Source organism: Enoplosus armatus, chromosome 10 (genome assembly GCF_043641665.1).
Source record: "Enoplosus armatus isolate fEnoArm2 chromosome 10, fEnoArm2.hap1, whole genome shotgun sequence".
NCBI lineage: Eukaryota > Metazoa > Chordata > Actinopteri > Centrarchiformes > Enoplosidae > Enoplosus > Enoplosus armatus.
Window position 1 is genome coordinate 14,540,589 of NC_092189.1, and position 11,615 is coordinate 14,552,203.

The 11,615-nt window shown below is 42.6% G+C and overlaps 1 protein-coding gene across 1 annotated transcript; it reads left to right on the top strand.

The window, feature by feature from the left end:
* Positions 1-1,958: 1,958 nt before the first annotated feature.
* On the top strand, positions 1,959-6,376 carry fibpa (fibroblast growth factor (acidic) intracellular binding protein a). The gene is made up of 11 exons (XM_070913415.1): positions 1,959-2,302; positions 2,442-2,526; positions 3,061-3,259; positions 3,538-3,664; positions 4,026-4,126; positions 4,363-4,496; positions 4,926-5,034; positions 5,145-5,208; positions 5,326-5,412; positions 5,547-5,644; positions 6,180-6,376. The coding sequence occupies exons 2-11, from the start codon at positions 2,442-2,444 to the stop codon at positions 6,247-6,249; spliced, it is 1,074 nt and encodes a 357-aa protein (XP_070769516.1). The 5' UTR covers positions 1,959-2,302; the 3' UTR covers positions 6,250-6,376.
* The last annotated feature ends 5,239 nt before the right edge of the window (positions 6,377-11,615 follow it).

Below are 11,615 nucleotides of genomic sequence, written 5' to 3' on the forward strand. Positions count from 1 at the left end.
GAGGAACTTGTGCGCCCCCATTTGGATTCAAAAACATAGTTTTATCCTTATCAGTGATATGAAACCAAAACAACATGGATAAGCACAATTTACTAAGGAAATGCGGAGGAAAGGCCTGAGTGAAGCCACTTCCTCTGGGATTTTCTGTTTATTTGGAATGAACTCATCCCCAAAAAACTAAAGACACATGCCTTATGTACACATCACAGCTATCTCGAAACCTTTGCAAAGCACGAGCTACATCAATAGGCCCTACATGTCTTTGGAGTTCTCTACAGAGAAAGATGTGATATAGGCTACAGTACAATGTAGTTGTATCATGAGTGACTCCTGCTTATACTCTTTTCAAAGAACACTGGCGGAAAGTGTGACTGCAGGCTTTTTTCCATGGGTTTATGCTGAGGCATTCAGCCACATCCTTCCGCCCTCTGTCCCACCTCCATTGTTTCACTGAGGCCATAACAATGTAGGGTGTTAACCGTGCAAGGGGGAGCTGGGGATGGAATCAGGGTGTCATGTGAGGTTAGAAATGAGAGTGTTGATGAGCTGAGAGAGATCCGACAAAAAGACATGTTGACTGAGTCGTTTTCCCTTATGTTGTGATTTTGAAGGACACATGCAGATACACAGAAAGGGAGGGCGAGGAGAGGGATTTGCAGGGATTTATTCAGATTAATCGCCGGAGAAAAGGGAGCAGATTGTGTACACGCAGCAAGCAAAGCACTGGAGGGGGCGGTGCTCATACAGAGGTCTATCTCTGATCGGACACATTTTAAAATAACGAAGAGCACAAATGAAAGGATCAAAGATCAGGCATCAACAATAGGCTATTGCCTGGCCGCCAAATGCACTGTTGTAGTAATTTGAGTCTTCACATAATCGTCCATTGCCATTTGCGTTTCGTCCGACCATTGATGGCTTTCTTATTTAAAATGAATGATATGTTTGTGTTGAGTGATAGACTATTTGGTTTATTAACTATCCGCCCCTTGCATTGTGAAGTCACCGCCCGTCACCAGGGTGTCCATCTCGGAGGAAACATCAGGCACCTGCTGTGGTATGACTCCGGTTTTGCCAATAGGATTAAATACAGGCCGACTTTACGGCTCACATTCGGCTCTGAGTTGGCAGTACGGCAGGTCGTTATCAGTCCTGGGTCGGTCCCATGTCAGCATGCTGCTAGGAATGTAAGCAGCCCCCTCCTTTCAGCTAGGTGTGGGTTTAGAAGTGGGGCGACACAATGAAGGAAAGGGTAATAAAATAAACCTATAGCCTACACTTAGAAACTGGTCATCACATTCCATAATAATGGTATTATAACAAAGTACGGTACTATAAGTGCACAATCCCTAATTAAAATCTATTTAATTTCATTGATAGAAACCTATAAAACACTATCCAGTACTGCTTTATCTTAGATTTATGTTCAATTATTAAATGTATCTACACTGTAATTTTGCCTGCACCCGTAGGCCTATATTCACTGATCAGAAAAACGCCGTCTCTTGCGTCACCATCTCTTGAGTCATTTGAACACATTGTTTTAACTCAAAGGATACAAACTAAAAATGAATGGCCTATCACGCATAATTTAGGTTATTAGTCTCGGAATTGTGCAACATTCTACCCAGAATGGACGAGAGACGTCTGCCTTGGCTCGACTGTGACTGTAACGCTGAATAGAAACACGTGATCATTAATGCTACAGTGCCGCGGTGATGGAACGTTGGAACGTTGAGTGTTACAATGTAGCGAATAAGAATCAACTAAAAGCTAAACACGTGTGATGAAAAAATAGAACAGACAGTAATTCAGTAAGATAAAATATTAAAATGAGATAATTTTAATCACAAAAAAAAAAGATGATTGCTGTTTTGAGAAGACAGCTAAGAGACATTCAATATAACAGTGCATGTAGAGCGGCTTCCCTGTGACGTCAGAAAACCGGAAGTCCGTGTTGCATGACTGCTGTTGTTGACACTGCGCACCCATAGCAATACAGTGAAGCCACCATTTGGTAGAAGTTTGTGTTTTAAATAACGTGTGATAATTACCCGATTGTGCCGTCATGTTGATTTTGTCTTAATTTACCGTTTTTTGTCTGGTTGTCTGTGTAGTATCCGCTGACGCTGCTAGCTTTGCGTCGTAGCTAGCATAGGTGGCTAGCCTTTAATGGAGGAAGTTAGCTAATTAGGACGCCATGGAAAGAAGTTCAGCCAATAGCATTTAACGGTGTACTTTGCATGTCCGCTTTTATTGTAGGATCGTGCTTAAAACTGGTTGGGACAACGCTCACAACAAGGTATAATGTCACTCTGGTGGCCGTGTTTGGCACTTTTAATGGCGTTGAGCTAATCTCACAGCTAATGGTTGATGGTTACAACTAAATAAATGTTAAACATCTCCTGACCCACTTGTTTTACTTCCTTGCCTCCACGCAGATGGCAGTTGAGCTGGATGTGTTCGTGGGTAACACCACAATAATGGATGAGGAGGTTTACCAGCTCTGGTTGGATGGATACACAGGTATGAGTCACACCATAGAAATATGGGTGTCCGGGTTACAATAGACTCCAGGAGACTGTGGACACAGTGATGAGTAGGGGTGCTTTTACAGAGTCCTGTTTTTTTTTTCAATTTTTCTAAGATGCACGCAATGTGGGGTTTACTGGAGTTAAAAACATTAAAATGCAGTGGTTCCCAATCCAGGGGCCAGGACCACTCAAGGGGTCACAAGATTAATAAAATGATTGGAAATAAAGAAAAAAACATATTTCTGCCACACAAATTATGTTTGTTTTTTCTGACTTTTTTCTACTGTTCGCTATATTTACTGTAAAATTCAGGATAGTGACTTTTACCTCTCCAAGCCACATAATAAAACCTATAATGAGCTGCACACATACTACATTCACATCCTGCACATCCATAGTAGCCAATGTGAAGTATGATGGAGTAGCAATTTAGTCCAGCTGTACATCACATCAGTAGTTTTGTTAAGTTATCACACATAACTTCATCCTTGGCTGAATCACCAACCTTGTCTGATTTATCCAACAGTGAATGATGCAGTGAAGGTACGAATGGAAGGAGGAGTGATGGAGGAGTGTGAGGCGAGTGCAGATGTTCTGCTGAGTGACACCATGGACCAGTACAGGACTTTCCAGATGTGTGAGCGTCTGTTGCACAGTCCAGCCAAACTAGCCAACCAGCTTCTGTTTCAGATCCCACCTCATCGACAAGTCATCCTCATAGAGAGGTGCAGTAATGATGCTCTCGTTCATTCTCCTTCAATTATCTGATGTGTTTCCAGTATCTGATATCACACTTATCAACATTTAATCAAGGATGTATTTTTCTATATCTTACTATCTTTGGAATATGCCTCTTCCTTGAACTATTCTCCTCTCAAGGCAGATGTTACCATGGTATATATTTCTTATAAACCCCACTACTTTATTCTTGTTTCCTGACAGTAGAAATAAGAATATATTCATAACAAGTTTCCTCTCTGTGTCTCTATATTTCCTTATTTAGATACTATGCCTTTGATGATGCATTTGTCCGTGAAGTCCTGGGAAAGAAACTCTCCAAAGGGACCAAGAAAGATTTGGACGATATCGGTGCCAAGACAGGTGTGACACTGAAGAGCTGCAGACGGCAGGTAAGTGCATTCTGAACACCACAATGAGTGTTCATCGGTATTACTAGTTTCAAAGTCAGTGCCCACTATTTATCAGGGGAGTCTGCATTAGTTTTAAAAGATATTATTATTGTTGTGAAACCACCTAGATTTGTTCCTGGTCCTGATCTCAGTTTTACACTGGCTATTGTACGTGATGCCTTGATTTCCAAACAATGAACATCTTTTATTGTCAAATGTTTTTCCAGCAGTGGGTACAGTTTATTAGTTGTGATGAGGCTGCTGCAGCTGAATGTCTGCAGAGCAAGCCCTTGTGCAGATTTTACACAAGTCACGTTGTTGTAATTTTAGTAAAACTCCTGCGGCATGTGTTCATTTCCAGTTTGACAACTTCAAACGTGTTTTCAAAGTTGTGGAAGAGCTGAAGGGACCCCTGGTGGAGAACATACGACAGCATTTTCTTCTCTCTGACAAGCTTGCAAGGTAATAAGTGCCTTCCTGCCTCAGGTTTATTTTCCAAAGAATTGGTATTGCTTCATATCTGTTTTGTTTATATAATGAATTACTACATGAGTTTGTATTATAAGCTAACTTTAACAAAATAGCACCAGAAAAGACTAGTATTCAGGATATACAAACTAGTAAAAACAACAAAGTTCTATCTGATTTTCTTGTTTGTCTTTTGTTAGCTCCTATAATGTCTCCTCTGCTTCTTTCAGGGATTATGCTGCCATTGTTTTCTTTGCCAACAATCGCTTTGAGACGGGGAAAAGAAAGCTGCAATATATCACTTTCCAGGACTTTGCTTTCTGTGCTGGGCAGCTTATCAACAACTGGACTGTTGGGGCTGTTGGTGAGCTATTTTCACTTGTTTCTTTTGGCAGTTTGCTGTCATTTTTATATGAGCTGTAAGAGGCATGTATAACATTTTAAATCAATGATGTAACAGATATATTAAAATGGCTCAAAATAAATGTCTTGCATAAGAACAAGAGGTATGCTGTCTATGTTGGTTGTTATGAATAAGGAACATTTAGACCGATGCCTCCTTCAGTGAGGCCCACTGACCACCAGAGGTCCTTCAGGTTTTGCAGATCCTCATTAGAATGAAGATACATTTATCAATTAGAAAAGTGAAAGATGTTACTTGGGTTTGGCAGAGTCTGAGTAATGACATAATAATTGAATAATTGCAAGAAAAAGAATAAGCATTGATAATGGTAATAAGAACAAACATCCTTTAAACTGATTTGACCATGTCTGACTAGAGTTTTTTTTGTAGATAACATGGTGGAAGACATGGACGTGGATCTTGATAAAGAGTTTTTACAAGAGCTGAAAGAACTGAAGGTTTTAATCGCTGACAAAGATCTGCTGGATCAACACAAAAGGTAACAGAAACACAGAAAAAACTACACATTTTTGCTGATGACTGAAAAACATACTGGCTTGTCTTTTTTTTTGACAATTTCTCCTCATCTGTTCTCTCCTTTCTGTTCAGTCTGGTCTGTACAGCTCTCAGAGGAAAGACTAAAGCTTTTAATGAGATGGAGGCTAATTTCAAGGTGAGAAACATCACACCTTCGTAGTATCCTGAATGTAATCCGTCTGTAACTTCTAAAATGAAAGGAAATAATACTAATAATACATTTTGGAATGTAATTCTTTATTTCTTCTTGTAGAATCTTTCCAGAGGCCTTGTCAACATCGCAGCAAAGTTAACCAACACAAAAGATGTCAGAGATTTCTTCATCGACCTTGTGGAGAAGGTGTGTGCTTTTACAAAAGTGTTTTAAGCATAGACAGATCATTCAACCCATGTTTCTGAGGCCAGCTTTAAAGTCTGCCTTTGAGACGATGTGATGTAACGTCTCCTCCCCTCCTTTTTTCCCCCCCCTCCCAGTTTATTGAGCCGTGTCGTTCAGACCGATGGACAGCTGCAGACATGAGACTCTACCTCACTCACTACACCAACTCTGCGCACATACTCGACACATTCAAGTGAGTTAATGTGCTTTTATTCTGTAAAGCTTATCGGGTAGAGCCCGACACCAACCCTGCCAAGGTTATCAATTCCCAAGGGGGCGACCCATGCTAAAAAATACAGTCATGATTTATTAGAGAGCTTAGGAACCATTAACCGATTAATGGCATACACTTTGGCCATCATTAAATGCTGCTAAAGCACAAAGTTGAGTGTTAAAATCCTCTCTAATATTGACGCCCCTGTTCTTCCACTGGGTGTCACCCTATCTCGCCCCTGATTTTTTAAACTGTAGTTACCTTGTTTCTCATGCAAACACTCTGGAATGTAGTTAAGGGTTTACACAGCCCTCTACCACTACATGCTTAACAAAGAGATATTCATAAAAAGAAACGTAGACCCCCCCCCAATTACACTGAGTGGACAAAGATTGCCTCATTTACTCTTTTCACCCAGATTTCACAATTACAGTTTGTCATGAGACTTACAGTACCTCTTTGCTCCGTTTACTTACAGTTTGCTCTCTTTCTGTCTCTGTTTTCTGCCCCTCAGACATCAGGCTGTGTGGGACAGATACATGGGCGTCATCAAAAGCTGTATCTTCAAAATGTATCACGACTGAAGCGCTTTCTTCGCGGCCTGCCCCTCTCCTTGCCTCGCTCTTCCCCCGGTTTGTTTTCTGTCTGTTCCCCCTCGCTGAAGCCGTTATCTTAGCCCTTTGGTTTATGCTTTCTCTGTTTCTTGTCGTCAGCGGTGATGAATTCTGCTTCTCAAGCCTTATTATTGCTTTTGGCCTCCCTGTTTGCAACCCTAGTGTCCCCGCAGTGTCTGTAAATTTGGTTTGTAAATAAACACATTTACATCAAAATGTCATTCTGTTTTATGTTATCGTTTTATCTGCTCTGTTATATGGAAGAGATGTTATCATTAACTCATTCCAGGGACAAGATTTACTGATCTCGTGAGTGTTGGATGGAGATTAGAGACAAAGAGAGAGGAGATATAAATCATGCTGCAAAAGTGAAGATGGCAGATTTGTAAGGGCCCTGCTTCAGCAGTCTGCACTCAGTATGGAGTATTAACTTTATTAGTGTTCAAGATTTTAAATATAAGCTGCAGATGACATGCGTCGTGAATTGAAACGTCTGTCTGTGTGTGTGGTCATGGGAATAAGAGACCAACCAGGGGGGCACAGTTGGTCCAGCTAGGGGGTGGTCAGTGTGACTTTTAACAACACCCCCCGTAATGACAGCTGGCATTTCTGCCACCACCCAGAAAGACAGAACAGATAAACAAACTGAGGCTGAGAAAAGGTTTTTTAACCAAAACACTGGATATTTACTTACAGGAGAAAGATACAGTAATCGCTCCAATAATTTAAAAAAATAGCATGATTGCTAAAAATATAAAGATTAGTTTATCTATTAAAGAATATTCAGTTGTGAACTATAATGCAGGCAATCATTTTGTAAAGGGTGTTTCTTAAAGTATCTTGGATTGAAGCTTGCAATTATAGTAATGTGGCTGCTGCTCATTTAATTTCAAAGAGGCTTTTATTTTGTGGGATGTGTGACCTTAAAGTTTGACTTTATGTTGAGTCAGACTTAAACTAATAAAGACCAATGTGGGTTAAGCAACATCTTATCCAGTTTGCAACATAACAGCCTGCAAATCTTGCAAGGAAAAATACTGCCGGAAATGATTCCACGTGCAGTAATGGATTAGTCACGTACAAACAGAGAGCAGCAAAGTTAGTTCGTTGGTCAAGAATAGTGATAGTAGTTTACTTTCTGTATTTCATCCCAGAAAGCGCCACCACTTTATTCTGAGAAATAAGCTGACACATTTTCCGAATAGGTCTCCACACTCTCTCTCTGTCTGTCTTCCTCTCTCTAATTTTTGTCCACATTCCATTAACTTCTCTCTCCCCCGCTATAAATATCCTGCATGTCAGATTGGACGAGAGCGAGTTGCTTTATGGAAAGAAAAAAAAAGGAAAAGATGGGGGAGGTAAGTATAGATAGATGGGGGGTAAATGGGGAAAAAAGGAGGGAGGAAAGGGTGGGAGAGCTTGGGGCTTTTGCGGGGGTTTAGTTTAAATGAAACCAGGTGTGTTGTGGGACCAGTAAGAGGGGGCATTTTGTAAGAAGATGGGGGGGCAAGTGTGTGAATCTGTGAGTTGTTGTTCCGCCTGCGATTTGGACGGATTTGGAATTTCGGAATTTGGGCCGCAGACCAGGAATTTGCATCCTGGGGGGTCAGGGAGAGGGGGTTTGGAGAGTGGAGGGTGGCAGTGCAGGGGGCCAAGGGGGAGGGGGGGGGGGGGGGGTAAGAATGGGCTGTCCCTCTCTCTCTCTCTCTCTCTCTCTCTCCCCTCTCCGTCTCTTGCTCTCTCTCTCTCCCTCCCTCCCTTTGCATGTGTTCAGCTGCTCCAGCTGTCGGTCTCCCCACTCACTCTCTCAGGGTCATACAGGCAGGAGTTTAAGGGACCACTTCTGTACGCCAACTCAGCCGGGACGACCGCAGCCAGCAGAAGGACACACTGGTCAGAGGGAGACAGAGAGACGGAAGACCCATCCGCAAAAGATCCATCCGTGAGTTTTGCTGTGCTTCTTCAATATCTGATTCCCACGTCAGAAGATATTTGTGTCAAACAGAGAACTGCCGGATGACTTGTCATGTTTGCGAGAGTTTTAGGGAGAAGTAACGGAGGTGAGGTGTGCCTCTTACCCACTTTTCTGGTACAGGCCATACACGTCACAGTTACACCACTGCTCTGCTCTCCCAGCTACACTTGGCTCCTCACAAGAGCCAAGATAACGTGGCCCACAGTCTGTGTAGTTTGCTTCTTGGCTCTGCGTTTCAGAGACTGTAATAGGGGGGTAGACAGGAAGAGAGGCAGTGAGTCACAGGGCATGTATTATTGTACAGTATGTTGCAAAATTCCTCCACCTCATCTCTCTTGTACAACGTTTAAAGCCAGTGTCACAATCTCGGTTTGGTCACTCGAGGGGGGGAAACTACAGCAGCACAATGTGGGTGAAGTTCCAAGTCTATGTAAGAGAAACAGGTGCCAGCTATAGTATATACACATAAAACACTCTTGAAACCTTGATAACTTCACAGACAGTGTAGGATGCTGCCTTACTATTGCCTTACTATAGTGTATTTTATCACTGTTTATACAGTATACTCCTAATAGCTAACATGTGACAGCTCCACCGTCAATGGGAAGCAGCGCTGTTCCCCTGAGAGCAGCACATCATGTTGTGCCACATTATATGCATACACTATCACAGCCCCTTAAACACCTTTTACACAAGGAGCAGCATCACCTGGGAGACTATAACAGCTCAGGAGGGACTTGTTACAGTTACAGTGTGTGAATTTCTCCTCCAGGCCACTATTCATCGTTGTTTCCCAGAGCAGGAGTTAGGCTGCGTGTGAGATGGTGACCCTCTGGTTGTGGATTTGCAGGTTCACTGCCACAACGGTAACAGAGCACAGCTGGAGCGCGCCAGGCCACCATGTTCTCAGGCTGCTCCACGCACAACCGAGCAGAACAACACAAAGCTCACAATGTATACACTACAACAAATGACCATCCTGCAGTGTGTGTGTGTGTGTGTGTGTGTGTGTGTGTGTGTGTGTGTGGTCCAACTGTGTGTTTTTCCTGGTCTCCATGTGGACACTTTTATAAGCCACCTGACATTTGCTTGTTAAATTGTGCTGACTGTGTGAATTAAAAAATGGGTCGGCCTGCTGTTACAGAGCCCAGGCAAGCCCTGCCTAGTAATTATATTAGATTATAATTATTTTATCATGAGAGTATTGTTTGTATTATTAATAGTATACACAAGAGCAGTAACATTTTGAGGGTTCAACTGGGGCTACAACTCACTATTATTTGATTAATATATTGATTATTTTCTCTATTAATTGTTTTGTTTAGTAAATGTCAAAATAGGAAAAAAGAAATCATCACAAGTTCCCAGAGCCCAATCGATGTCATGTAGTTGCTGATTATCTTACATAGTGATGTGGTATTACAGTCAACCTGTCCAGATGATGAATTCCCTCCCTGGGTTCTCTGACATCTTCCAACACAATGAGGAGAGATGAGGGGTTAGGGGAGCAGTGGATGGAGGTTTGGCACCAGTTATCCTCTGATGTGAATCCATGGGGGGTTTCCCAGAACCTGATACTCTGGGAACCACTGCCGTGGCAGGGCATCCCAGCTGGGAACTGGCGCCCACATCCTTGCCACGGGCATTCCAGAGGTCCACCGCCACTTGATCTCCAGCGGCAGCCGGGCAACACCCATGCATCTCTACTGCCCACTTTCAGTAGCCAGTGAGTGACTGGACCCCGGACTGATGGTCAGTTTGTTTTTGGGTGGTTTTGGGTCACATACTTGCTGGTTGTAAGTGGCCGCTGGGCCAATTCAGAGAGGTCACGTACTGCGGCCGTCTGATTGCACGGTGGTATGTGTTACCGTCTGTGCTTCGAGGGTGAGGGCATGTTTTGCTTCTTTTCACCACGCAAAGGTCACTAATGGCCTGTGATGTCATCCATCAAGTATTTGAGGGTGTCCACATCACCCTGCGGCCTTCTGTTTGTTTCGATATGAAATACAACAATAAACGATGCCTGTAAATGTGGCCTCTGGAGTTTATATCAGAGCGTGTGTCTGTGCACGTAGACAGGCAGTGATTATAACTTTCCTGTCATGTATTTTAACTGGAGCTCACTGACTTTGCAAATAGCACTTGCTTAGAAGTTTTTTATTCCTTGAATGGCCCTTTTTTTTGGTCTGTGGGAGCTGGAATAGGTGATTTGTTTATGTTTAGAGTCAGCTTAAACACTTATAGCTTCTCTCCGGGAACATTAACTGAAGGATGGTTGTGTCTCTGCTGGGAGAAAAGCCCAGTCCATCAGAGCACTCAGCAAACATAATTCACTATAAATCTACCTCAACAAATACACCACACTGTACAGAACATTGTAGGAAAGGCCAGTGGTGGAAGAAGTTCTCAGATCCTTTACTTAAGTAAAAGTAGATATACAACAGTGTAGAAATACTCCATTACAAGTAAATGTCCTGCATTAAAAATTCACACAAGTATTACCAGCAAAGTGTACTTGAAGTATCCAAAGTTTCACTGACACTCAACACAGCATCTACAGAGAAGGAGATTCTTTGTCACAGGGACAAATTAACTTGAAGTTTATCTCAGAAAGTGAAGCAGCTGAGCAGGAGATGCTCTTGTAAAATATGCAAGTAATAGCCAGGATTTATGCGCTCCCACCGACGCTGCTCTGATACACAGTAAACCGGACCTCCGGAGGCAGCGCTCAGCACGACGATCATTCCAGTGAGTTGTAGTTTTCTCACAGAGGGCTTTCTGTGAGCAGCTAATATGAAAGTATTTCTGTGATGTTGACTTTGTTATTTTCAGCAGAAGGATGGATACGTCACGATGTTTATGTTTTTACCTGGCAGAGAGATTCATTCCATTTATTCCTGCTGCGATCAAGAGGGGGAACTGTTTGGTTGACAAACAGTGAACCAAGTCCAAGAAGCTAACTGTTTGTGTTCTGACTGACTACTTAAAAATTGGCTCCAGCGCTTTTGCTTCAAGTTGATTTATCCATTTCAGCTGTGGGACGGCTCACAGCACCAGTGTGTTTTGAGACTAAATTGAACCATTTTGTGCTTTTCTGAGTTGCTAATGTTGCCTTTTTCCCCCTGTCTTTGCCTCTGTCTCTCTCTGAAATATAGATACCACCTCTCGGCTGCTCTGTGCATCACAAAGTCTGCTGCCTCTCTCATCTTTGAAGCAGCGCCACCTGTCTGATAGCTGTTTGTGTGTGTGTGTGTGAGTGTGTGTGTGTGTGTGTGTGTGTGTGTGTGTGTGTGTGTGTGTGAGTTTGTGTGCATGTTTTACGCGTGTTCCTGTCCCGTCTCCCACAAATCAGTGCATTAGT

Coding starts and splice junctions, on each gene's coding strand:
- fibpa (XM_070913415.1), top strand. CDS start 2,442: ATGGCAGTTGAGCTGGATGTGTTCGTGGGTAACACCACAATAATGGAT. Junction 2,527..3,060: donor CTGGTTGGATGGATACACAG/GTATGAGTCACA, acceptor TTTATCCAACAG/TGAATGATGCAGTGAAGGTA. Junction 5,035..5,144: donor CTGCTGGATCAACACAAAAG/GTAACAGAAACA, acceptor CTTTCTGTTCAG/TCTGGTCTGTACAGCTCTCA.